General features: G+C 40.6%; 2 protein-coding genes across 3 annotated transcripts in view; one reads left to right on the top strand and one right to left on the bottom strand.

The window, feature by feature from the left end:
• The first annotated feature begins 644 nt into the window (after positions 1–644).
• The window catches only part of LOC109415955 (uncharacterized), a 163,067-nt gene continuing 137,430 nt past the window's right edge, over positions 645–26,281 (top strand). Inside the window, exon 1 of one of the 2 annotated variants that reach the window (XM_062861265.1) lies at positions 645–1,161. The gene's annotated coding sequence lies outside the window, so the exon portion shown is untranslated. Of the gene's footprint in view, positions 1,431–26,281 lie in introns of both variants that reach the window. The other variant, XM_062861263.1, reaches the window with a different exon arrangement.
• Positions 5,703–9,188, bottom strand: LOC134290772 (uncharacterized). Its single transcript, XM_062857970.1, has 2 exons — positions 8,159–9,188; positions 5,703–7,675 (listed from the first exon to the last, which is right to left on the bottom strand). The coding sequence occupies exons 1-2, from the start codon at positions 9,186–9,188 to the stop codon at positions 5,703–5,705; spliced, it is 3,003 nt and encodes a 1,000-aa protein (XP_062713954.1).

The following is a 26,281-nucleotide window of genomic DNA, read 5'->3' as shown; positions in this document are numbered from 1 at the left end:
TGCACTTTTCGAAAAGTTACAGCTAGTTGAACATTTTTTGTAAAGTGAAAATTTTGCCTGTCCCGATCATTTTGTCTATCCCCTGTATGATACTAAAAGTCATCAAATGCAATTGGTTCAAGTTATATTCTAGTTTCTAATTTTTACTCATCTTGTAATCAGTCATTAGCCAGAGTGAACATAAAACAATACAAATGAAAGTATGCTTGGAACCTATAGCTTCGATATGGAAAATCAAATTATTGCACTCCCTCGCTATATGCTAAACTGCACCGTGCTACAAGGTAGCTTCAGTCTTCTCTCATTTGAACTACTGGTGCTAGCTGACTTGCATAAAGAAACCACATCGCACAATCCATGAAAGCCGGCGACGGACACGATGCCTGTGAAGTTCGATTTGAACGAACCGTTTGTTCATAGTCACGATAGTCACATACGATCGGCGACCGTACCGTCTGTCCATCCAATCCGTTGTATACCTTCCTACGTAGTGGAGTCAATCGCAAGCGAGTGAACGCAGATTCCTCCAAGAGGTGAGACTTGCGACTCGGGAAGCTTTCAGTAATATCTTTATTTGTTTTGAATCGCTCCTCGGGACAAGTCGCAGATTTCTGTTTCGCGGGCGCGCATATTCGTTTACGCGGAAAGCTTGGGCATTTATGAACTCGTCGCTTTTTAGTAAAATAGTACATTTTGTACAATATGATTACAAAATGTGAGTTAAAGTTCAACGAACAAGTGTTCATCAAGGGATATTCTAAGTGTAATAGGAAACGTCTGCCAACGGTAATTGCATCGTATGAGCTAAGCCCCGGCGAGAATAATTTAAATTAATTATCATCAATTACGGTGAACAGAGAGTAAGTGTTTCTGTGCAATTGTCTGGTCAGGGTACACACAACACGGAGACCCGCCGCGCCACCGGCCTTCCGGAAACCCCTCGCAAGCATCTGGTGAAGCATAAAAAGCGCGAAAAGTTGTGAATGAATTTGGTGTATGAATGAAACTCTGCGGTCGTGCCGTGTCGTCCGTCGGTCGTCGATGCAAACTTTATGAATGGGCCACGAAGAAGGAGAGACATATCGGCCCTCCATCGTTTGCAGCCAGAAGAGAGTGATGGATTGTAATTGCAAAAGTTTTCGTCATGATACGCTGGTTACGGTAGGTACCTACCAAGCGACGTGTGATGTTTAGTGTCATTGGGTGTGAAGTGATTCATTAGTTAGAAACTACATGTACACATCGAGATGAAATTTGTTCATTAAGCAATAGTGCCTTTATCGATCTTGGAGATCATCGGATCTTATTCTGAGCAACAATTTTCACTGCCGCGTTACACCTCAACAGTAACCTGCTTATTGAGTGCTGTATTGCTAGGGGCAATTGAATGTATCGTGTTTTGCTGCTGAATAAATATGGATAGTCAAAAGGTGAGTCATATTTCTACGTATCCGGTTCAATTGTAATGTCAATTAATTCAAAATAACAACATTCCAAGAAGTTTAGCAGAACAGTGGTTAGTATAAAATCAGCCTAACGGATATTGTGCCAATATCTAAAATGAAAATTCCAACCAGTGACAGAACAAACAAAGCTCAAAAATACTACTTTTAGCAAAAACAAAACGCACGACATTCAGTTCCAATAGGCAAACATACGAAAAATACTAATTCTTAAGCAATAAATATATGAGATGTTAGAACGAATTTGAAAAAAAAACCATTCAAAACCGTGGAAAAATCGCTGTTTCAGAAATTATAAATACGCTAACGATTGACTGTTATTTTAATTTTAGAGTTATATGCAGGAAAGTTTCTAATAGGTCATGTAGTAAACACTCTAAGAATACAAATAATACCAACTTTGTTACCAGTTCGTGCAAAAGACAGAAAATCGAGATCTGTAAACCAAAGGTTGAAAATGAAAGTTGCACAAAACGATCATGAAATAAGACAGTGTGTGGTATCCTGTGTCATAAAACATACTCATTAAACAGTTGCACACAGTGGAATAGAAAAAATCTCATAAATGAAACATTTATCAAACATTATGGAAATTACTGTAAAAAATGCCAAGAACCATCATTAAAAGCCTTCATAATGCAAGAAAAAAGTAGCAAAATTTTGAACACCACTAGCTGAAACTGAAACTGAAACGACTTAAAACAAACTAATACCTCAACAACTGTTTATTACATTCGCTTTGATAGTTTGACAAGCATTGCCATCTGAAGGATAAGATGACCTGCCTAAAAAACTTAGTTATAATTAAATGTGTTCATAAACGCTAATAAACTATATTGAAGTCCTTACGTTGCACAATGGTCGGAAAAAGATAAAGTTCGGCCAAAACTCTTTTTATGTGATTAATCGAAGTTATAGGTTGTCTAGATATGTTATATAGTATTTTTAGTGTTTAAAAAGGGGTATTAAAAAATTACGTAACTTCAATAATTTCAAAAAACGGTAAAAATCAGTAAACCCCACTTTTTTGCGTTTTTTTTTGGTAAAAAATCAATTTGAATTTAATTAAATGATCATCTTTCGATCAAAACCAATTAAGTTTGTTCAAAACGTTTGAAAAATGTGGAAAAATAAATATTATTTCAGTCAAAAATGGAAAAATAACGTAAAATATATGAAAAAACGTGATTTTTTTAAATAGCTCTAATTTGTAAAACTGCAAATTTCTGCAAAATATTTAAACGTTCTTATGCAGCCCTAAGCATGATGTTTAAGATGTACTTTTCGAAATTGCGGCGACACGTGACGACACGAACCGTTTTTTAACTTAAAAACTACCAAAATTTCTAAGGTACAATATATGAAAATTTGAAAAGTTTTGTGACATATTAGTTTTGCACCATGCGTGCATTCAAACAGTCCAATAACAAGCTTTCATATGCTGGATAACATAAAACATGTATTCCATTCTCAAAATATTATTATTTAACTTTTTTCGAATAATTCATTTTTCAATTTTATGACTTAGGCCACTTTGGCAGTGAAAATGTCATTGAAATACAAAAGCTGGTATGTTTTTAATTAAGAATCATAAAACTACAATACATTATCTTTGTTATAAGGTGAAATAAAGTTTAAAAATATCAATTTCGTTTTTTGAGAGTTTTGGCCGCCCCTTTGTATGGAGCCCGACCAATGTGCGTTGCTTAGAAAAACCTTTTGATCTCATCAAAATTCTATGGAAATGGCCTCATGATTTTTTCCCAGGTTTTGATGACGGCTATTCTTAGACAAGCTATTGAGGTAGCGAATGTGATAAAGAGTAAGATAATTTTTGAAATTTAGTAAGAAATAATGTTGAAAATGTAGGGCCCCTATAGCCACAGCTGTAAAGGCGTGGGTATTCAGCATGACCATGCTGAGGGTGACGGGTTCGATTCCCGGTCGGTCCAGGATCTTTTCGTAATGGAAATTTCCTTGACTTCCTTGGGCATAGAGTATCTTCGTGCCTGCCACACGATATACACATGCAAAATGGTCATTAGCAGAGGAAGCTCTCAGTTAAAAACTGTGGAAGTGCTCATAGAACACTAAGCTGAGTAGCAGGCTTGGTCCCAGTTGGGACGTTACGCCAAGAAGAAGAAGAAGAATGTTGAAAACACCCTTGTGCAAATTAAATTTTCAAGCATGAAGTAAATAATTGAAGAACTCGATTGTTTTTCAAAATCTCATGACAGTTTACATGAAACGTAAAAATGTGGAATGCAATTTAATGTATTGTGAGAACAATTGGTTAAAATCATCAAAACACATCTTTTCATTAGAAAAAAACAAAGTGTATTTATAATTTCTGAAACAGTCTATATATTTTACCCTATACTACCCTTGGTTGCTCTCTAGAGCACCATCGATTTTCGTCGAACTCGGGACAAACGGAATTAGATGAATATGATGCAATTAGTTTTAGAATATGATTTTTACCTCATAATGCTAATCCAACTGCTAACTACTTGTTTAAATAGTAAAACTATTGATAAATTCTTTGAAAGAGTGTAATCACTTTCGTACCTTTTAATTCCGCCCTATGTTGCTTATCCTTTGACAGATACGCGTATTTCGACTACCACTTGTAATCTTCCTCAGTGTCAGTTATCCAGTAAGTGGATAACTGACACTGAGGAAGATTACAAGTGGTAGTCGAAATACGCGTATCTGTCAAAGGATAAGCAACATAGGGCGGAATTAAAAGGTACGAAACTGATTACATTCATTCGAAGAAGGTATTCTGCTTAGAGGGTTCGAAAAGTCGGTACAAGATATTGATAAATATTCAAAAACCTATTGATTTACAATTAATTTATTTTTCATTAATTTCGAAAAAATAGCGAATTTTCAATAATTTTTATTTGAGCACTTTTTTCGAAAACGTTTTTTTTGGCATGGAAATAGTCGTTCAAAGTCGAGAGTAGGAAAGGGTTATTTCTATAGGACTATTTCTCTACGATTTGAAAATCTGGTTTTATCTAATTCACATCAGTTTTGGTCGGTGCTTAGTATGATGGGAATTATTCTTCTTCTTTTTTATGGCTCGACGTTCCCCAGTCAACCAGTCATCGTATAAGATGTTGTATAAGATGTTAAAGTGGAGGCGATATGCGTACATTTTACATGCGCCTAAATGGAGGCATTCACGTATATGGCCTCCACTTTATCATCTTATGCGACATCTTATACGATGACTGGTTGTCTGGGTCGCATTGGAACTTGGCCTGCCTCTCTTCAACTTAGTGTTCTTAAAGCACTTCCAGAATTATTAATTGAAGGGCTTTCTTTGCCTGACATTGCATGAATTTGTACATTGTGTGGCAAGTACAATGATACACTATGCCCAGGGGGTCTAGAAAATTTTCCCGACCGGAACGGGAATCGAACCCGCCGTCTCCGGGTTGGCGATCCATCATAGCCTTAACCACTAGGCTAACTGGAGACCCCAGTGGTAATGTTTTACATGTTTAGGATTCGAAATTCAATCCATTATTCTTCCTTCAAATCCCTCCGGAATTCCTCCTTTAAGGCGAAATTGGAAGTGATGGGTCACGATCGACTTACCGGGTGATAATCGGGGCTTGGGTTTCTAAGTCTTCGATCCACTGGCTGTACAGCAACGCTTCTGCCGGGAACGACTTCAATTTCGGCGACGGACCTCCAGGCAACGTGGTAGCAACAAGCAACAACAGGCGCAGAACCACGAACCGTATGCAAAAAGCACTTGCGGGGCAGTTCTTCCTCAGCAACCGCAATTATAGCTTACGATCACTCGCGGGAACTCCGACTACCAACGGAAGGTGTCTACGGACACTTATGTAACAATAACGGGCGTAAAAACGGGATTTTTCGGGCAAAAAACACGGGCTGATTGCGTTCACTTTCGCTTTCTTCACGCGATTATGTAATTGGCATAGATGAATAGAACGTAAACAAAATCTGGTGGCGGCGGTACAATAGATAGGTATCTACTACAGCTATAGCACACTACTGCAAAAAACCGAGATCACATGTAGAAGAGAAATTGAAAATGCGTTTCATTTTGAACGGTGTATTAATTGGGTGAAATACAGAAATTCAAATTAATTCAATTTTAATACAAACCATTACCGGCCACCTTCGAAAACTATTTTCAAACTAATGTAGCAAAATAACAACTAAAGCTATCGAATACTTAGCTATCTAATGATTCTACTACAGAGCACATATCTTGGATACTGCTCTCTTCAGGTTTCCGCAGGGTGTACGAAGCGTGGCCACACGGGTCACTCCATCAAGTCCAGGGTGTGTCTCTATTACGCGGGTCAGTGGCCAACGTGCTGGCGGGAGGGATTCATCCTTTAGAATAACAATGTCGCCTTCGTTGATGTGATAGCGTCTTGGGTTGCAACAGTACTGTCGATTCAATTCCTTCAAGTACTCGTTCCGCCATCTATACCAGAAGTTTTGGGAGTACTTCTGAAGCTTCTCGTACTGGGTAAGGCGGTTCAGTGGTGTGTTTCGAATGTCGGCTTCGGGAAGAGGGCGGATCATGTTCCGCACGAGGAAGTGCGCTGGCGTTAGGGTTCCAAGGTCGTTCGGGTCGCTCGAAAGCGGCAGCAGGGGACGGGAATTCATGCAACCTTCGATCTTAATCAGCACGGTTGTCAGCTCTTCGAATGACAGTAGAGATGTTCCAAGTTGACGCACCAGCTGACCTTTGGCAACTTTCACAGCGGCCTCCCAGAGGCCGCCAAAATTGGGAGCACGGGGTGGAATGAGATGCCACTGGATGTTGTCTTCGGCGAGATGCTTACTAATCTGGTCACTGTTGTCTCCCGGTTGGAGCATTTGGTACAATTTGTACAGCGCATTTTTGGCACCGATGAAATTTGTACCGTTGTCCGAATACAGATGTTGGGGCTTGTTCCTTCTCCATGTGAAGCGATCGAGAGCCATCAGGAAGGCCGAAGTGCTTAAGTCACTGACGAGCTCTAGATGAACTGCTTTAGTGCTCAGGCAAACGAAAACGGAAATGTAGCACTTTCTGGCAGCTGCTTTACGATGTGCTGGTTTGAGATAGATGGGACCGCAATAATCAACCCCTGTACATACAAAAGCTTCATTTGCAGTAACTCTGGCAATCGGCAGTTGGCCGATCGGTTGCTGAATGGGGTGTGGATTCGCTCTGCTGCACTCGTAACAATTTCGTATAGCGCTTCGGACGGCCTTCCGCCCATTCAATGGCCAGAACTCGTCCCGGGCGACTGGAAGAGTCATCATGATCCCGCCATGAACAAGCTTACGATGATAGTATTTCAGGAGAAGTCGGGTGAACGGATGAAAACCGGGAAGGACGACTTGATGTTTAACGTCGTACGGTGTATCGGACAGCCGCAACCGGCCACCAACACGGATTAGTCCTTCAGCGTCTAGAAACGGGCTCAACAAGCGAAGGGATGACTTGCTCGAAACCGTGAATCCCTTCTTCAAGCGCTTCAGGTCTTCGGGGAACGCTTCAGCCTGAACAAGCTTCACCAAGGCTGCCTTGGCGTTCTGTAGTTCGGTAACGGAGAGCACAGTACCGGAATTCCGTCGACCCTTATTACGGGAATTGTAGCAAAACCGGAAGCAATATCCGACTGTGTGGAGGAGAGTTTGGTACGACGAAAACCTTTCGAATAGGGGGTCGGGACGATGAATCTGGGTGGTGAGAACCACGTTCTTTCTCAGCTCGAGGTCCTCATCCGTAATGTTTCTCGCTGGAAGACACTGTGAAGGCCACGTAGACTTGTCGTTGCGTAGCCACATAGGACCGAACTTCCACAGCTCACTGTTGATCAGCTCTTCGACGGTGACTCCACGTGAAACCATATCAGCGGGGTTTTCTTTCCCAGCCACAAGTTGCCAGTGCGAACCAACGGTAGTAGCTTGAATCTCGGCGATTTGATTCGCCACAAATGTCTTCCAGGTACGCGGGGGAGCCTTCAGCCAATGAAGGACAATTGTCGAGTCGGACCAGAAGAAACTTTCTTGAAATTGCATATCCAGAGCGTTGACGATCTTTTCGTACAAGCGAGAAGCGAGGAGAGCGGCACATAACTCGAGGCGTGGGATGTTGGTGGAGCTCAGGGGACCCACCCTCGATTTTGAAGCGAGTAGACTCACTTGCACGTGCCCATCAGCGGCTGCGGACCGCACATATATGCATGCACCGTATGCGGTCTCAGACGAATCCGCAAAGCAATGTAACTCTGCAGATTGGAATCCACTAGCGAAGGCAAATCTTTCGAGTCGAAAATTGGTGAGATGGGGAAGCTGCTCACAGAATTGGGTCCATCTGAGCTGGAGATCTGGAGAAACTACGTCGTCCCAGCCCAAGGTTTGGAGCCAGAGATTCTGCATAAGAACTTTCGCCTCTACGACGACGGGAGAAATTACGCCAAGGGGGTCGTAAAGCTGTGCAATAGCGGAGAGGATGAGGCGTTTAGTTGGCGGTTGATCCTTTACGGTAACGGAGAAGTCAAAACGAAACACGTCCGCTTCGGGTTCTCATCGAATTCCGAGGGTTTTGATGCTTTCGTCGGGGTCGAACTTCATGGACGATTGCATTCCGAGCTCATCAGGAGATAGGCCAGCCAGAACTGGAAGTGAATTGGAGCACCACTTACGAAAACGGAATCCACCTTTTTGAAGTAGATCGCCTAACTCCTCACGCAGTTGGATGGCTTCTTCGGTGCTGTCGGCTCCTCCGATGAGGTCATCTACATACACATTCTTCTTGATTGCCGCGCTAGCTTTCGGGAACGGACATCCTTCATCTTCGACGAGCTGCAAGAGGGTTCGTGTGGCGAGGAACGAGGACGGAGCAAGACCATAAGTGACTGTGCCCAGTTCATACGTTTGAATGGGCTCAGACGCGTGAAAACGCCACAGGATTCTTTGTAGTGGACGGTCCTGTGGATGCATCGAAACTTGGCGACACATCTTCTCGATGTCCGCCACCAGAGCTACCGGAAACTTCCGGAAACGAAGGATTAGGCTCAGGAGGTCGTCCTGAACCACGGGACCCACGAGTAGAGAATCATTGAGCGAGTGTCCGGAGCTGGTCTTGGCCGACCCATCAAAGACCACTCGCACTTTCGTGGTAGAGCTTGACTCCTTCAGGACGGGATGGTGTGGGAGGTAACAAGCTTTTGCATCGTCTTCTTCAGCTTCTTGAACCGCAGCCATGTGGCCGAGAGTGATGTATTCGTGAAGGAAGTCGTGGTACTGCTTCTTCATACCTTCGTCTTTTGACAGTCGCTGTTCTAACGACCTCAGTCGGCGGGTGGCGAATGCTTTCGATAATCCAATCATTTTCTCGTGATCGGGGTGCTTTGGCATCCGGACGATGTAGCGACCGGTCGAATCGCGGGATATGGTTTCCTGATAGTAGTTCTCGCACTTCTGTTCCTCTACGGAGTAGTTTGGTCCATGCAGCTCCTCGATGCGCCGGAATCGCTCTAGCAGTTCGTTTACGGGGGTAACTGTCGCCGCATGACAAGTTACAACGGAGCGCTCGCCTGCTTCCTGCGGATCTTCGAACTTCCCGGCAACGATCCAGCCGAAAACAGTCTCGACGAGCAAAGGACCATGGTTTGGCAAACGGAATCGTCCATCTCGGATGAACGAATATAAATGTTCAGCGCCAAGTATCATGTCGACTCTCCTGGGAGTGTTGAAGTCGGGGTCAGCGAGAGCAAACCTGTCGGGAATGTCCCACCGAGTGGTGGAGAACGAAACAGACGGTGTATCGCTAGTCACCTTCCGAAACACCAGAAATTCCAGGGATTCGGCGAAATTTACCAGACGGGAGCGGATTTCTGTACGGACTTCGTATTTAGCGTTTGTGTTAGTGCCATCAACTCCAGCGATCGAAACGTTGACGACCTTTCGGGGAAGGGGAAGCAATTGGCACAATCGTTCGCTGATTGCGTTGGGTTGGGAACCGGTATCCAGCAGCGCCCGGGCGATATGCTCTTGGCCGTAGACGTCGACGACTAGTAGCACTACTGTTGGCAGAAGCACGCTGGCGTTGGCCGTTGGATGATTTGGCCGTCGAAACGACCTCGGGTGTAGGGATTGCAGCGACCGCTGTCACTACGCTGGACGTGCTGGGCAACGGATTCTCGGAACCGGCATCAGATCCCTGCTTATCCACCTCAAATGGTCCAGGGTAAATCATGGAGTGATGCCGCCGCGAGCAGTGTTTACAGTTGAACTTCGAGCGACAGTTGCGGGCAAAATGATCACTGCGGAAACAATTGCTGCAAAGCTTCTTGTCCGCCACTACCTTCATACGGCCCTTTGCGTCCAGACCGTTGAACACGGAGCAGTCGAAGATGGAATGTCTCTGCTTCTCGCACGCAGGGCAGTTTGGGAACGATTTGAACGATCCGTCAGAGGCAGCGTTTGTACTAAGTCGGGTGGAGGGGAACTTCTTCGGAGCGGGAGGTTGGTTATTTGACTTCGACGGGGTGTGCTGAGGACGGTTGATTGAAATGGTCTCCAGTATGCGGGCTCGCTTTTGCAAGAATAGGCTCCTAAAGGCCTATCTCAATTTCTGCATAATTCGATCAAGCATTGATTAAAACGACATGTTTACTCATTTTTTAAGTATTCCTATAAGGTAAATCCCATAAAATATATTTTTAAAAATTTTAAGAATTTTTGCAACACTCCTTGTTTAGCACTCAATTTTGGGTAAATTTTGTTTACCGTGTATGTCAAACAGGAACATTTGTTGTCAAAAGTGAGCCAATGTGATGTCTTTTGCAACACACCGTTTCATTTTCGTTACGTCAAGGTTGCCCTCGAATGTCAAACAAGACCTGCTCATCAATATTTTATTTTCGAGTTTGTTAACTATTCTGTCACTGTTTAAGTTCGGAAAAAGTACCATTGAGATCAGAAAAGCATGCTCCTTCGTATTATGCAGCAAAACAGGGAAAATATTTTTCATTTTAGGACCCTATTGGACCATGTCGTTGTAGGTTGGGTGCGCTACTGTGGCGACGGATTCCTCCCACGCCGTGAGCGACGCGTCATCCAGTTTGTCCTCCAGCAATTCGATTAGGATTGAGCTGAATTGGTCCACAGGCTCGCCAAGTTGTTCGAGGACCTTCGTGTGGCGCTGGAATTCATCCACGATTTTGTGCAGGGCTTCTACGTTGTTGTTCGGGATCTTCGGATGCTTCAGAAGGGCTCGGATGTGTTTCTTCCGAAGTATGGCGCGGTTCGAATAGCGGGTCACCAACGTGTCCCAAGCGACGGCGTAGTTGTTCGCTGTGATCGTGATCGACTGAATCAAATTCGCAGCTTCGCCCTTCAAAGCTGCCCGGAGATAATGAAATTTTTGGACTTCAGATATCTCCGTCGATGAATGGATCATAGACACAAACGTATCGTGGAATGTCAACCAATGATTGAAGTCTCCATCGAACTCCGGCAAAGAAATTGTCGGGAGCTTCACGTTAGCTAGGGGGTTCGGAACCACGGGTGCAACTGGAGCCGCAGCGGGTGCAACGGGATCGGCGGGCGCTGGTAGCTTCGATACTAATCCAGCCTTTACACGGAAGTACATCTCGACTGTACCGCATAGCTCTAGATTCTTCTGGATGAACTCTTCAGAGTCATCCAATTCCTCGTATTCTTCTTGGACGATTTCGAACGCATTCCACACTTTCTCCAGTCGCTCCAGACGATGGGGAACTTCGCTTTGATGCTGATCGGGATCAAACTTGGTCAGGAACAGGTCCAACCGTTTAAGCGCTTCGACGACGTTCTTCCGCTTCACCTCTTTCGACTTCAATCGCTTCTCGTCCGGCATTTCTCCGACGACTTCCACACAGTAGGGCTGAAACGGTCAAAAAGACCCAGGAAGTACCGCAAAACGGGGGATAGAGTGATTGGAAAGGTACTCACCTGGTACCTCCAATCTCTGGAGGCCTTGTATTTTTCAAAAAAATCTGGATCAAACAGCCAACTCCAACGAAACAGGTTGGGAACCTCTTACAGTCGTCGGTTTGAGGTTACGTCGATCGGTCGGGGACGGGCAAACCAGTGTATCCTGGTCACGGCATCAATTGATGGGTTACGATCGACTTACCGGGTGATAATCGGGGCTTGGGTTTCTAAGTCTTCGATCCACTGGCTGTACAGCAACGCTTCTGCCGGGAACGACTTCAATTTCGGCGACGGACCTCCAGGCAACGTGGTAGCAACAAGCAACAACAGGCGCAGAACCACGAACCGTATGCAAAAAGCACTTGCGGGGCAGTTCTTCCTCAGCAACCGCAATTATAGCTTACGATCACTCGCGGGAACTCCGACTACCAACGGAAGGTGTCTACGGACACTTATGTAACAATAACGGGCGTAAAAACGGGATTTTTCGGGCAAAAAACACGGGCTGATTGCGTTCACTTTCGCTTTCTTCACGCGATTATGTAATTGGCATAGATGAATAGAACGTAAACAAAATCTGGTGGCGGCGGTACAATAGATAGGTATCTACTACAGCTATAGCACTCTACTGCAAAAAACCGAGATCACATGTAGAAGAGAAATTGAAAATGCGTTTCATTTTGAACGGTGTATTAATTGGGTGAAATACAGAAATTCAAATTAATTCAATTTTAATACAAACCAGGAAGCATTTTCTCAATTTTTCAGTTTTTGATTTTTTATTAAATAACGAAGCAATATTTTCGAAATCGGTTTTCGTGCACATGTAGAGTATGGATCAAGGTATCTTCTGAATTTTTTGAGGTTGAAAATATTTTCCTTTTTTGCAGAAACCATTTTTATGTGAAATTTTGTTCAAAAATGGTTTCTGCAAAAACGAAAAAGATTTTCCACTACAAAAAAAAAGCAGAAGATACCTTGATCCATACTCTACATGTGCACGAAAACCGATTTTGAAAATATTGCTTCGTTATTTAATAAAAAATCAAAAACCAAAAAGTGAGGAAATGCTTCCAGTTTCGCCTTATAAATTCATTTCCTGTTTCTCGCAGAATTTTTCTGTGAAACTATGAAAGGTTTTTCTTTTCTGACTTTCTCCAGTTTCCCAGTATCTACATCCACAGGATTCTACAGGGGGTAGCCAAAATGTTTGGGACCGGCAACTGTTTTTTTATTAACAAAAAAGTTTAACATGCTAAACTTTTCATAGAGTGCATAAAAAATTCTCAAATTTTGACTGTTTGTCAATCTATTACACAGCGCAACATTTTTTTGACTCAAGAGCAAACCTATGTGTCTCTGACAGATTTTGGGCCGCTGAGTCCGAATCCGAGCTCAGATTTGCTCCAGCATGTCACAGTTTTGTGCTCTACCTCAATTTATAGGGCAAAATATGCGATTTTGGGCATTTTTGACTGCCAGCCATTAAGCATGGAAATATGTTTTTAAACAATCAAAAGGTAAATTGGTCAATTTTTTTTTTTTTTTTTTTCATAGTGATTACGGCGGTAGCACACTGTGCTTATGTTCTAACACCGCACCCTTTCCCTACGTTTGCTTCTATGAGCCTCTATTTTTGTTTCAACACACAGAAGTACGTAGGCATATCGTGGCCCAAGTCGACACTGTTTTGGCCTGCGTTGAACAAAAATAGTTTTAATAAAAGTTTCCCCTTTTTTCTTTTTGTCAATTGTTTTTTTTTGTAGTATGGTCCATGTATTTAGTTAGGTTCTTGTCAATTTATCAGTTATTCGAAGTAGATCTCCAATATGTAGTCAATAAGTCAATTAAGTCATTCTGATCTGTTCTATCATAGCAGCTTTAGTCTTTGCTTTATTGAAGTGTAGTTTTATTGGAAATATGCTGAATATCGTTATTAAAAAGAGACGTCTGGAACTGTGTCCTGCTAGTTGTTCCGTCATGCACATACGTCATGTCTTAATAATGTCTAGGAGCATAGGCGCCAACTTGTTGGGGGGGCGAAGCTCGCCAAAATTGGACAAAATTCAACTTTTTTTAGCTCAATGCACTAGTTTTCACGTCAATATGCCTAAACTAGATGAACTACGTCGAAATTTCACGAATTTGGTTGATTTTGAGAGGCCTCGCCCCCCCAACTACGTCACAAGTTGGCGCGTATGTCTAGGAGATTAACGAAAACACTTGTGTTCGGTCAGATGTCCATTGCGTAGAAAGTCAAGGAAAATAGGTTTCTTTATTGTCAGTTGTTATGTAAGCCTCGCTTGAAGCACTTCCCGTGAGAACCCTGTCATCTGTACACCAACTAATCCGTATCTTCGTACACAGCTAAATACTATACTGCCAACCGGCGAAAAGCTTATGGGTAAATATTAAAAAAATGAATAATAATGCTGTCTAGCGCGTTGTTTTCTATCGGCCACTATTTTAGTCTAGTTCCCAACTGCAAGCTTTTCTCCAATCTTATCGTCAATTGTCTTCTAGATACCCCACGGAATTGATGAGTAGTGAGTTCAATGCAGAGATCCCCCCCCCCTTCACACTCCCAAATTGTGGTAGGCCCCCGCTAAACCTGCAAACCAGACCCACCCCCAGCCAAAAGCTCTAGCATATGTGGACAAACCGGTGCTCAACGTGCTCTCCCATCGTGGCAACATCAAATACAGGGGATACTCAAAATAACTGGGATAGGTAAAATTTTCACTTTTCAAAAAATGTTCAACTCGCTGTAACTTTTCGAAAAATGCATCAAATATTCTCAAATTTTTACTGTAAGTTCATCAACTAGTTGTGTATCAGTGGCCAAAATTTGGAAAAGATGGATTCATTCTACACGAAGTTATAAAGGTTCTAGAAAAAGGTATAATTTACCAATAGCGAACTTTGAGCTGTTATATCTCCGGATTTAATGAACCGAAGGCAATGAAATTTTGATCATTTATGACTTATATAATGAGCTAATAAAAACATTTGACTAAACTTAAAATTCTTTACACGGAAGAAAATTATTACGATTGGATTATTTATCTAATATACCACCAATTTATCCAAAACTTCATCATCGTTTCAAAATTCGAGATAATAATTATAGTTCATTTAAATTCCCTCTAATTGACTTCAATATGAATATGTTTTGAAAGGAAGTAACAAAATAATCGGCATTAAATTGAAAAAGTAATGGGATGCATATGAAAAATAGATAAATTTACTACAAACATACTTTTATTCTAACCGCCATAACTTTTTTTCTTATTAATAATTTCAAATTGAGTAAACTGTTTTTCAAAGTTCATTATATGAGTCATAAATGATCAAAATTTCATTGCATTCGGTTCATTGAATCCGGAGATATAACAGCTCAAAGTTGGCTATCGGATAATTATACCTTTTTCCAGAACCTTTATAACTTTGTGTAGAATGGTCCGATCTTTCCCAAATTTTGACCACTGATACACAACTAGTTGATCAACTTACAGTGAAAATTTGAGCATATTTGATGCCCTTTTCGAAAAGTTACAGTGAGTTGAACATTTTTTAAAAAGTGAAAATTTTACCTGTCCCAGTTATTTTGAGTATCCCCTGTATGTGGACTGTATAACAATAGTAGTTTTAATGAAATGAATACTAAGAATTTAGGCCGACACTCGAAGTGACGAACTTTACAGTGCTAGTTGAGTAAATACACGAAAGACGGGTAACAACAAATGTGCACAAACAGATGCATAACAATATGCATGTAAAAAAAGGCCGCAACTATCCATGGTGAATTTAAAATAATGACAGTGTAAATATAATGGAACACTCACCGAATTTAGCTCCGAAATGCCCCCTAGACGATGGTATTGTTCACTCTTTGTAGCCACGCGTTGTAGAAAATGAACCTGAAATGACAAGAAGACAGTGGGCCGCCAAACTCCACAAAATGGCGGCCCGGAAATTTTAGTATTCTGTTTATAGCATTGTTGAGCATCATAGAGAGCATAATTTATATTCAGTTTTAAATATAGTTTCTTGTTACTATGCTAAGAAATAGAGAGATTCAAAAGTTTTTTTTTTCTACCTGCACCAGTGAACTTCTTGAGTGAACAGCATTCAACATCTAAAATTTAGATTCTAAATTGTTCATTCACTAATGCGATTTTCTTATCACCCTGCCCTGTCTTAATTAGAAGATACATATAAGTAATGCAGAGACATCCCACATGCACTCTTGCATTACATAATAAGGTTGGACCCTGCTGCAATCAATGTCGTTATGCTATCCACTCTTGAGTTTATAGTTGCTATAAAAATAATTTCGAAGAAGTGAAAAAGAATAGTACGAATCAACTTGTTAATAAAATGCTGCTACTATTACTATTACTACTACTCTTACTACTACTACTAACTACTACTACTAATACTACTATCAAAAGTGCAATGAGTGATCGTTGGCTTCCCAGTCTTGTTAGTAGTTAGAGGGTTAGTATAGACTGGTAATAAGCCCTGTCGGTCCCCCCCAGCACTGCGCGTAATCAACTGTTGTTAGATCATGCGACAGCGATTAAGCGTATGCTGGAGGCATGACAAATCAAGCGTTTAAATTAAAGTCAATAGGACAGATCGGTGTAGTACTAGATTTGTAGTAATGAGCTGAATTTTAGTATGGTGAGAAGGTCAATTCTCCGTTTCTGCAATAAAATAGTTCAAAAAGCGTGGGTATTATGATTTCTGGCCTAATTTAATGCTGTTTGAGCAAAACTTTGGGCAACAGTGTTGTTATTTTCTCCATTTCTTGCTACATAAACAACATAGTTATCCAAAGTTTTGCTCAAACAGCATCAAATTAGGTAAGGAATCATAATACCCACGCTTTTTGCACCATTTCATTGCAGAAACGGAGAATTGACCTTCTCACCATACTAAAATTCAGCTCATTACTACAAATCTAGTACTACACCGAACGTGCCCCATAAAGCAATGGTATGATTATTCAGATTCTATTTTAGTTTAATTTTGTAAAGAAATGCTTTAATTCAAAACCTAGTTACTTTCAAATACTATTCCATTTACTATTTCACTAATTTTCGTTACTATATTTAATTTAGCTAATCTATAAATATAAAAGACTAAAATTGAAATTATTTAAACACATTTTCACTATATGACGACGCTTGATAAGCCATCGTCAAACCCATCACTCTTGGACAGGGCAAAAGGTAAATTGATCAATTAACATCTAAATTAACCTTCACATACCCGACCCCCTACAACTCATATTCAAAATTTCGTCAATTTTCATACGATTTTTTTGGAGTTGCCCTCAATCGATCACAAATTGATGTAATTCCGGATATTCCGGATTGTACTGGGGTCAGGGACTGGGGGAGATGTCTGTTATGCCAAATGTCCAAAAGTAATTATTTCTTGTGTTATTGTGTTTGAGAGGCCCCCACGGAACCTTTTCCAAGTGTTCTGGATGCGGCCGCATCAGTTGACACTTACTTCAGTCATTTTTTTTTCTGCCTAATTCTCTCGAAATCATGAAAATAGATACGTCACACGACATGTTTAGCTTGCAAACCAGAAATGTCCCCGATGACACCCCCGTGGAACCTGTGCTAGATGGTCCGGGGTGGCCATATTAGATAATACAACTTCAGTCCATCGTTTCTGACTCAGTCTTTCGAAATCATGAAGATTGATATGTCGCACGGCATGTTTAAGTTGAAAACCAGAAGTGTCCCCAATAAGGCCCCACGGAACCTGTCACGGTGATTGATCCGGGTGGGTCAACTTATTCAAATCTGGTTATCGCAGTTGTGTTTCACTGTTCGCAAAAAAAAATCACTGAAACTCGATGGTTCAAATACAATAACACACGAAATAATCACTTTTAGCCATTTTGGCAACCCCCTGACGGAATCATTCCAGATATTTCATGGCCACTTGAGTACAATAAACTAGCACTAATCGACCATAAATTGAGGGCGATTTCAAAAAAGTCGAATGAAAATTGACGAAATGCCAGCATTTTGAATATGAGTTGTCGGGGGTCGGGTACGTGAAGGTTAGCGAATCATGCAAAATATTTCGTTTTACTAAATCGAATTTGATAGTTTTAAGTGATTTATGTTAGTATGTAAACTTGCATGCAACTTTTGGAGGGTGACTTGTATGGGAAATGTTTGCCATTGCCTCGTTTTGCCAATTTTCTCTAATTGTTCATTTATTTGAGAATTTTAGTTGCAATTGAACAAAAACAAAACATACAAAATACTTCAAAAAGCAGACTTACATCTTCCAGAACACTATCAGCAGGATCAGGGAAGAATTATAAGCACAATCCTGAAAAGATTTCCTTTAAACTCTTGAGAAGATTCTCTCTATTATCCTTAACAGATTCTTTTCGGAGTTTTGAGGGGATTCTCTTCGAATTTCTAAGTTTTCATTCGGAGTCCTGAAAGGATCCCTTAACAATCGTGCAAAGACTCTTTGCGGAATTCAGGAAAGATTCCCTGTGGAATTCTGAGTGGATTCTCTTCGAAATCCCAAAACGATTTTGTAAATAATTCAGAAAAGATTCTCTCCAAAATCTATAGTGGACTTTCTCCCGATTCCTTACGTTTTTCTCTTTAGAACCATAATCTTGAGAGATTTTCCATAAAATCGTAAGAGGATGCTCTACAGAATCCTAGATGAATTTTTGACACAATCTAGAGAGCATTCCATACATTTCCACATGATTGAGTAAGCTTTCCACACATAATCCTGGGAGCATTCTCCTAAAAGCCGTGAGAGACTTTTGCCCAGTGTTTTTCACAGAACCGTGAGATTTTTCTTAAGAATTCTTATAGGATTCTCCACATATGGAAATTGAGAATATTTTTCTCATTATTTAGAGCAGATTTTCTACAGAATCGTTGACAGTAGCATTCTCCGCAGAATTCTAATAGGATTCTCCACGGAATCCTGAGAGAATTCACTATTGATGGCTAGTGTCCACTTCATACGTACTGTGCAAAAAGATAGGACGCTTCAAAATTACTTGAGCTACGCTTCCGTGCAAAACAAATGAAGCTGTCACTTTTCCGCGCGGAAAAATAGTCCGTGTTATTATTCCGTAAGGAAAAAAGACATATCTCCCCATATAGATCAGTTAAAAAATCAGTCAAAATTACTTGCGAAAAAAGGAGGAATTTTACTTATGCGCTCTTCTTGGGATATGGAAACTTAGCTTGAATCTTGAAATGATTTTTAACAGATTAATGAGAGATTTATAGCCAGAATCTTTACCTTTTAGGACGCGCGCTTGTTTAGTTCTGAAACTGCACCGTGCTCGCGCTGTATAGGGGAGACTGGGTAGACTTGCTTTGGAGGGTGTAATAAGAAGAGCGGGGATAAACACGAGTGGGACGATTCTCACGAAGTCTGTTCAGCTGCTTGGTTTCGCCGATGATATTGATATTATTGCTCGTAAATTTGAGACGATGGCGGAAACGTACATCCGACTAAAAAGTGAAGCCAGGCGAATCGGATTAGTCATTAATGTGTCGAAGACAAAGTACATGATGGCAAAGGGCTCGGTGATGAACTCGAGGCGGTTGAAGAATTCGTGTACTTGGGCTCACTGGTGACCGCCGACAACGACACCAGCAGAGAAATTCAGAGGCGCATTGTGGCAGGAAATCGTTCTTACTTTGGACTCCGCAGAACTCTACGATCGAATAAAGTTCGCCGTAACACGAAGTTAACCATCTACAAAACGCTGATTAGACCGGTCGTCCGCTATGGGCACGAAACATGGACCCTACGTGCAGAGGACCAACGCGGAGTTTTCGAACGGAGGGTGTTGCGTACCATCTACGGCGGAGTGCAGATGGAAGACGGGACTTGGAGAAGGCGAATGAACCACGAGCTGCATCAGCTGCTGAGAGAACCAACCATCGTCCATACCGCGAAAATCGGGAGGCTACGGTGGGCGGGTCACGTCATCAGGATGTCGGATAGCAACCCGACTAAAATGGTTCTCGAGAGTCATCCGACCGGTACAAGAAGACGTGGAGCGCAGCGAGCTAGGTGGGTCGACCAAGTGGAGGACGATCTGCGGACCCTACGCAGAGTGCGGAACTGGAGACAAACAGCCATGGACCGAGTGGAATGGAGGCGGCTACTATGTACAGCAGAGGCCACCCCGGCCTTAGCCTGACTGGTAAGGTAAGGTAAGTAAGGGTAGACTTGATCCCTTTTCTTCGTTTACCTGTAAATTTAAGAAAAACACAAAACCAGATACGTTTTTCGTGCAGTATGGCTGATAAACATCTATTGCAAGTTTATACACAACATAAGGACTTTAAGTTATTGTTGAAGTTTTCAAAACTGTGTTTTATGGAGGCATGTCTTATGATGTATTTTTCAAAAATGGGTCACAATTGATCCCCTTGTGAGCACACATGGTTTATTTAAAGGGAAAATAATAAGCCCCCTATTCATTTTCTTTTCAAGTTTTCTTGTATTTTTGATGAATATGGAGTATTTAAAATTGTAAGATTTCTTTAAATTGTTAAGGTTATTCAGTATTTTGAAAATCGGGAGACTTGATCCCGCTTTTTACGGTGTGTAATAAAATAATAAATATCTGACACGTTTTATCATTGAATATATTAGAATTCCGAGTAAATAGAGGCTTCCGAATAGAATTTTATTTTTCACATGTATAATGTGTGTCTCCCCATGTCATTGTTTGAATACTAAGCTGCGCTTTTTATTTTTTTTTTATATAAAAGCCTTTTTTGGATGTATACGTTTGTTAGTATTTTATTCATACTATGTGCTGTGAAATTTTGGAATGATTTGGTTCAATTTTCATAAAGTTATTGAGATTTTTGGTAATCGCCTAAAAGATTTCTGAAGGACTGAAAACAAACCATCAGTCATTAAAAATATGTAATGCACAAGCAAAATCACTTGTAGCTAAAACATTGTCGTTTGTCCAGATGTAGTATTGGAAAAAATATGCTAGAAGAAAATTGTTTTTGATTTCGAGAAAGTATGGGGGGAACAAGTCTTCCCAGGGATCAAGTCTCCTCAGTCTCCCCTATGGCGAGCAACGTTTTCTTTAGAAATGTTATATTTTTTACAACGACGCGCATCCCGAAGGGATAAGAACATTCTGTCCCTACAGTACCCAGGTAACATTTTGAATACTAATTAGCCTTATAGAGGTTTTAAAAACCTTCATAAAAACTAATACCTTTATTTTTTTTTTGGTCGGTCCTCTTCTGCTCTATTCGACTATAAAATGTTACTTGGATTTCTTAAAGAGACTCCTAAATCTCTGCAGAACCTTGAACGAATTTTCTTCAGAATCCTGGAAGGATTGATTGCAGAATCGTAACAGTTTTTTTTATCAGGATCCTGAGAGAACTCTCTACATAACCCTGAGCATTGGCGGAGACAGGTTTTTTTCTTTTTTCTTACTCACTCTCCTAAACATGCAAGAGAAAGAGCGGGATGAAAGAGGTGATAAGCTGCCTCCTCTTCAATCTTTCTCATTCTCGTGTATGTTTAGCAAAGTAAGAAAAAAGTAAATGCTGGCTCAGCCAAAGATCCCAAGTGGGTTCTCTACAAAATCCTCTTCAAAATCTCGAGAGGATTTTTCACTAAATCCTGAAAGGATTCTCTACATCTACAGAATGCTGAAAATTTCCTCCACACAATCCTGAGATAATCTTTACGGGTTCTTTACAGAATCCCATCAGGAGTCTATGCAAATTCATGACCGGATTCTTTTGAGACGATTGCTTACAGCATCTCCAGGATTGTTTGCAGAATTCTGAGATTTTTTTTTTGTAGAATCTTGAGAAGATTCTTTGCAAAATCCTGAGAGGATTCTTCGCAGAATCCTGCGTTGATTATGCTGAAGTTGAAGAACCAATCCTTGATCTTCTACCTAAGAAGTCTTACGTCGCTTGGCGACCTCTGCACACATCCTGATGCAGAGAATTCAAATAATAAACGGCTGACCACCACATACAATCAAAGCCAAGGTCAGTGGATCAGATCTGCACCTCATAAATCCAATGCCTGGATGAGAAGTTCACTCCATGTCAAAGCCACTATATCAATGTTATTCCATTGTTTCTCACGTATTTACCTCTTGAGCTTTTGATCGAGTGGCGTGAGATCCAGAGTTTTTCAATCACTGATCTCAGCGCTGACAAAAAGTGCCGCAGGCCATACAACACCACATTCAATCAATGATTCGATCGATATGTTGATTGTCGAGTTAGACCGCATGATCTATGATAGTACTTTACCCTAACATTTTTTGTTGTTCATTCGTATTGGTCACATCTTAGCTCCGGTTAGTAATCAAAAACAAAAACGAACGCTAATTTCATCCCATTTTCGTCGCTTACATGTCGCAAACGTGTCGAGAGCGAACGGTGAAGCGTGGGTGGACTATTTTTCTCTGCCCTCGCGCATACCTCGCGACTCGAGGAGGCACTCTTATAATATGCTCTTTTTGGCATTTATTTGGCTTATCTAAAACTGACGATATTTGAAGAGTTTATTTGGTTTTTAATGGACGATTTTGTAGCCGACGACCGATACGATGGCCGTAGGTATACAGCAGTCTCTAGTGGCCATTTCCGACTATGGTGGTGGTGAGGGATGGTCGGTCGCACAAACGGACAAACTCTCAATCAACAGCTTTTGGACATTCGGGGAGTGTTCTTTATTGGAGTGGATTTGATTTTATGGCTTTTTATGACGATAAATTCAAATGAAGACTTTGAAGTGATTTTGACCATACGTGTCGTCAGAGGTGACGTCAACTTTGAACGGGTTCGAGCACCGATCCGTTTGGAGTTGGAATGAGGACAACTGTCTCTACTCTATATTACTAATCAACGTCGCCGGAGACACTGTGCAATATGATTTCATGTGAAAACCGGCTTGGTGAACACGAAAGGATGAATCAACTAGTTAAGCAATTGGACACAGTGTTTCAAAAATCTTAACTTAACTGAAAGCTAGGCTATAACGGTATAATGTAAATGAAATGCCGTTTCAAGGCCTAAATAATTCAAATTATTTAAAGGCACATATATTCGAAGCGGTAAAGGTATGAGAAGGCCCATCAATCTAGATTCGATTGTCGGTCGGTTTAGAATCTTTTCATAAAGGAAATTCTTAGACTTCCTTGGCCATAGAGTATCTTCGTGTCTGCTATACGATATAAAGACTCCAACATAACATGAATTATCTCTTCCAGCGAAGATTTCTTTCGTAATATCATAATATCAATAACATCATTTATATATATTTGTTTTGATTGCTAATTGCATATTCAAATCTAAATTTGATAGTTTTAAAATATCAAATCAAATGTTATCAGCTAGTAATGTGATTTCGCATGCCTAGCGGTCCAAACTATTAATGGGGCACGTTCGGTGTAGTACTAGATTTGTAGTAATGAGCTGCATTTTTGTATGGTGAGAAGGTCAATTCTCCGTTTCTGCAATGAAATGGTGGAAAAAGTGTGGGTATTATGATTCCTTGCCTAAATTGATGCTGTTTGAGCAAAACTTTGGATAACTATGTTGTTTATGTTGCAAGAAATGGAGAAAACAACAACACAGTTACCCAAAGTTTTGCTCAAACAGCATCAAATTAGGCAAGGAATCATAATACCCACACTTTTTGCACCATTTCATTGCAGAAACGGGGAATTGGCTTTCTCACCATACTAAAATCCAGCTCATTACTACAAATCTAGTACTTCACCGATCTGTCCTATTCGAAAAGCTTAAATCGACCAATGATCTCCAAGCTGAGAATACGTTGGTAGGTAACAAACTAAGTTTGTGCTTCAACTCACTAAGTTGGCAAAATCCTTCAAGATGCTTGTGTTTCAAAATCCATTACGATTCTTCATACTTCCCTCACGTATTGCTTGTTATCTAACAATGTAGCTCCAGCAAGGCCCTTGATTTCTTAAGCACACTAACTAGATACATATGTGTTCATTTTTTTTTTTTGCGGGGTACATGCTGGTGTTAAGTGCATCACCTTACCGGAAAGCCCACACATTATTCGACGACATATATCTATTTTTTCCTTTTCCATGTTCAAAGCCAAAGCAATCAAAACGCTTAACAACGTTGCAGTCTTATGCTCGCCATGGATTGCTGTAGAAATCCATATTTGTGAAGAAACGAAAAAAGTTTCAAATCATCACATGCTGCGAGCGTAACTATTATTCACCCTGTTCGTGCTGTATCATCTATTAAAGTTGCCGACCGCGGTTACTGTTGTATCGAATCGACCACGGAAAGTTAAAGAGTTCCACTCAAGTCGTGGGTGACACAAGATAGCAGCCCGGCATAGGCCGGAACACGCCCCGATGCTATGGAAGACTGACTGCGTGCGGAGGTTGCGTGTTGCTATGATGTAGTATAACTTAAATAACACCGAATTGTGACATTGCTGTTGACACGATCGTTTTGATGGAGATGATGATGATGATGATGTAGGCATTTGGTATATGGGAGACTGCTGTGGTGTTAAGCGACTTGTTGATGTGCACGGAGCTACAAATTGATAGGTGGGCATGCCTATCGTAACTTAGATTTTAGCAAGGTTGCAACCATTCATTTGCAAAGATTTACATTCATTTGCTATTATCTCAGTTCAGAAACATGCTATCGAAAAACAATGTATGGATGAATTTAACCTTGTAGTTTTATCTGAAAGTTTGCGAATAACATTGGGGTCGCACACGCATTCCAAAGTCGTGAGCGAGCTGTGAAGGGTACTTTCCACAGCGTGAATGAAATTTACATTCACCGCGTGGAGAGTTGCCTTCACAGCTCGCTCACGACTTTGGTATACGTTTGCGACCCCAATGTTATTCGGCAAACTTTCAGATAAAACTACAAGGTTGAATTCATCCATACATTGTTTTTCGATAGAATGCTTCTGAACTGAGATATTAGCAAATGAATGTAAATCTTTGCAAATGAATGGTCGCAACCTTGGATTTTAGCATCATCACTGAAAACGGTCCAATAAAACAAGGATGAGCTGAGATAATAATCGAAAGCTGGTAATTTTTGGACTAGATTATATAGTTTACCATGTTAAAACAAGTATCTCGTAGGAGCGGTTAGAGCAAACTGATTGAAATGTTTAGGAATGACCACTAAGAATTCAGATTTGAAACATTCAAATATATTAGTTTATTTCTACATATTGAATTTAGCGTGTACATTGCAAGATCAAAGTTCAAGTTATGTAGTATAATAGTAACATTAGTTTACAAAATGAATTGGCCGAAAATCTAACCGATCAGTTTGTACATTTTTTATAAATCAATTTTAATCCCAAAAGTGCAGAAAAACCATTTTTATGTAAGTCTCTGACGTATTCTATGTTTGGAAGCGTGAGCATGCAATGCGAAATTTTCAAAACCTGTCGAAAAATATCATGACTTATGAGTTGTATATATCGCTTTTGTATAGCAAAACTAAGTGGATTCTCAAATGGTTTTCAATGCAGTAAATTAGAATAGATATAGATCAGGGGTTTTCAGATCGTGCAGCGCGGTGCACTTTATGCACCGTCTAGTCATGACAAGTGCACCGCGGTACTTCAGAAAAGCCTTTCATAATCAAATTCATTACCTGTGGAAAATCATTCCACAGATAACAGACGTTTATGCTTATATTGGCAATGTGTGTAAAAATGCTCAACAGCCATTTTGTATGTAACGAGCAGCTGAAACTCATGTGGCAATCATTTAGAGATGGCGCAGTGATCGATAGTCAGTGATCGCTTTCAAGATTGCATGCACTACGCAATTTTACATTCAAGATTGTATTCGATCTTGAATGAAAGTGGAACTTTGAACTATTTTTGCATTCAAGTTAGATGTAATGTCGCAAACAGTTAAGTAGATGGCGGTAGTGAGCCAACGTATATCGTTTTGAACATTTACACAGGATTCTGCGAAAAATTTGTACTAGCATAAACATCTGTTATCTGTGATCATTCTAATTATTTAGAACAAAAAAAAATTGGAAGATGCTCCAAGGGATTGAGAGTAGAATTTCCATGATTCACGCCCACGAGTTAACCTTGAATCCGGTAAAAAAAAACCAGCAAAGATTCAAGGCACAAGTCTACCAAAACTCTCGATATAAATATCATATACAGGGTGCGTGCGGTAATTTTGCACTAACCTTCAAACAGGAATATTTCATCAAAGGGTTGCAATAAAAATATGAATCCCACATCATCAAATGCACCATATTTCTAGTGAACTGTGAAAAATATAAAACCATTAATAATCAAGAACGTGGTGGTATGAGAAAATATTTTCAGATCCTATGTTTTGCACTAGCGCGCCCAATAACATTTCGGGTTCTGCTATTTGTTGTATAAATAAGACGAAATCAGTAAAATGTAATGTGTAAAAGCCCGATAATGATACACGAGACGTAATGATACAGATATGCTTCAAAAATTAGAATTTAAATAATTTTGACGTGGTGATTTTAACACATTATCGAATGGCATCAATAAAAACTCATTGTTTTTTCGATACACTAAGTCTAGGGTACAACTTTTTTTTAACAAGCATCGGATCACATATCGGTCTTCAACAAAGATGTTCGGCATAGAATTCCCTATAATAATACTAAAAATAATGGTTACTGAACGCTTCTAGTGCCATCTAGTGGCAGAAAACTAAAACTATGCCATTCCTGCACTGTCCATATTCGCATAGTCGAAGTAACCACCAACGTCTGCTCTGATGG

This window comes from Aedes albopictus, chromosome 3, assembly GCF_035046485.1.
Source record: "Aedes albopictus strain Foshan chromosome 3, AalbF5, whole genome shotgun sequence".
Lineage (NCBI taxonomy): Eukaryota > Metazoa > Arthropoda > Insecta > Diptera > Culicidae > Aedes > Aedes albopictus.
This window is presented reverse-complemented; position numbering and strand designations above follow the sequence as displayed.

What these genes read in the sequence shown, in the direction of transcription:
- LOC134290772 (XM_062857970.1), bottom strand. Translation starts at nt 9,188, where the DNA reads ATGATACTTGGCGCTGAACATTTATATTCGTTCATCCGAGATGGACGA. An exon ending in AAAAGGTGGATTCCGTTTTC is followed by an intron (nt 7,676 to 8,158) that starts GTAAGTGGTGCT and finishes TGCGGTCCGCAG; the next exon opens with CCGCTGATGGGCACGTGCAA.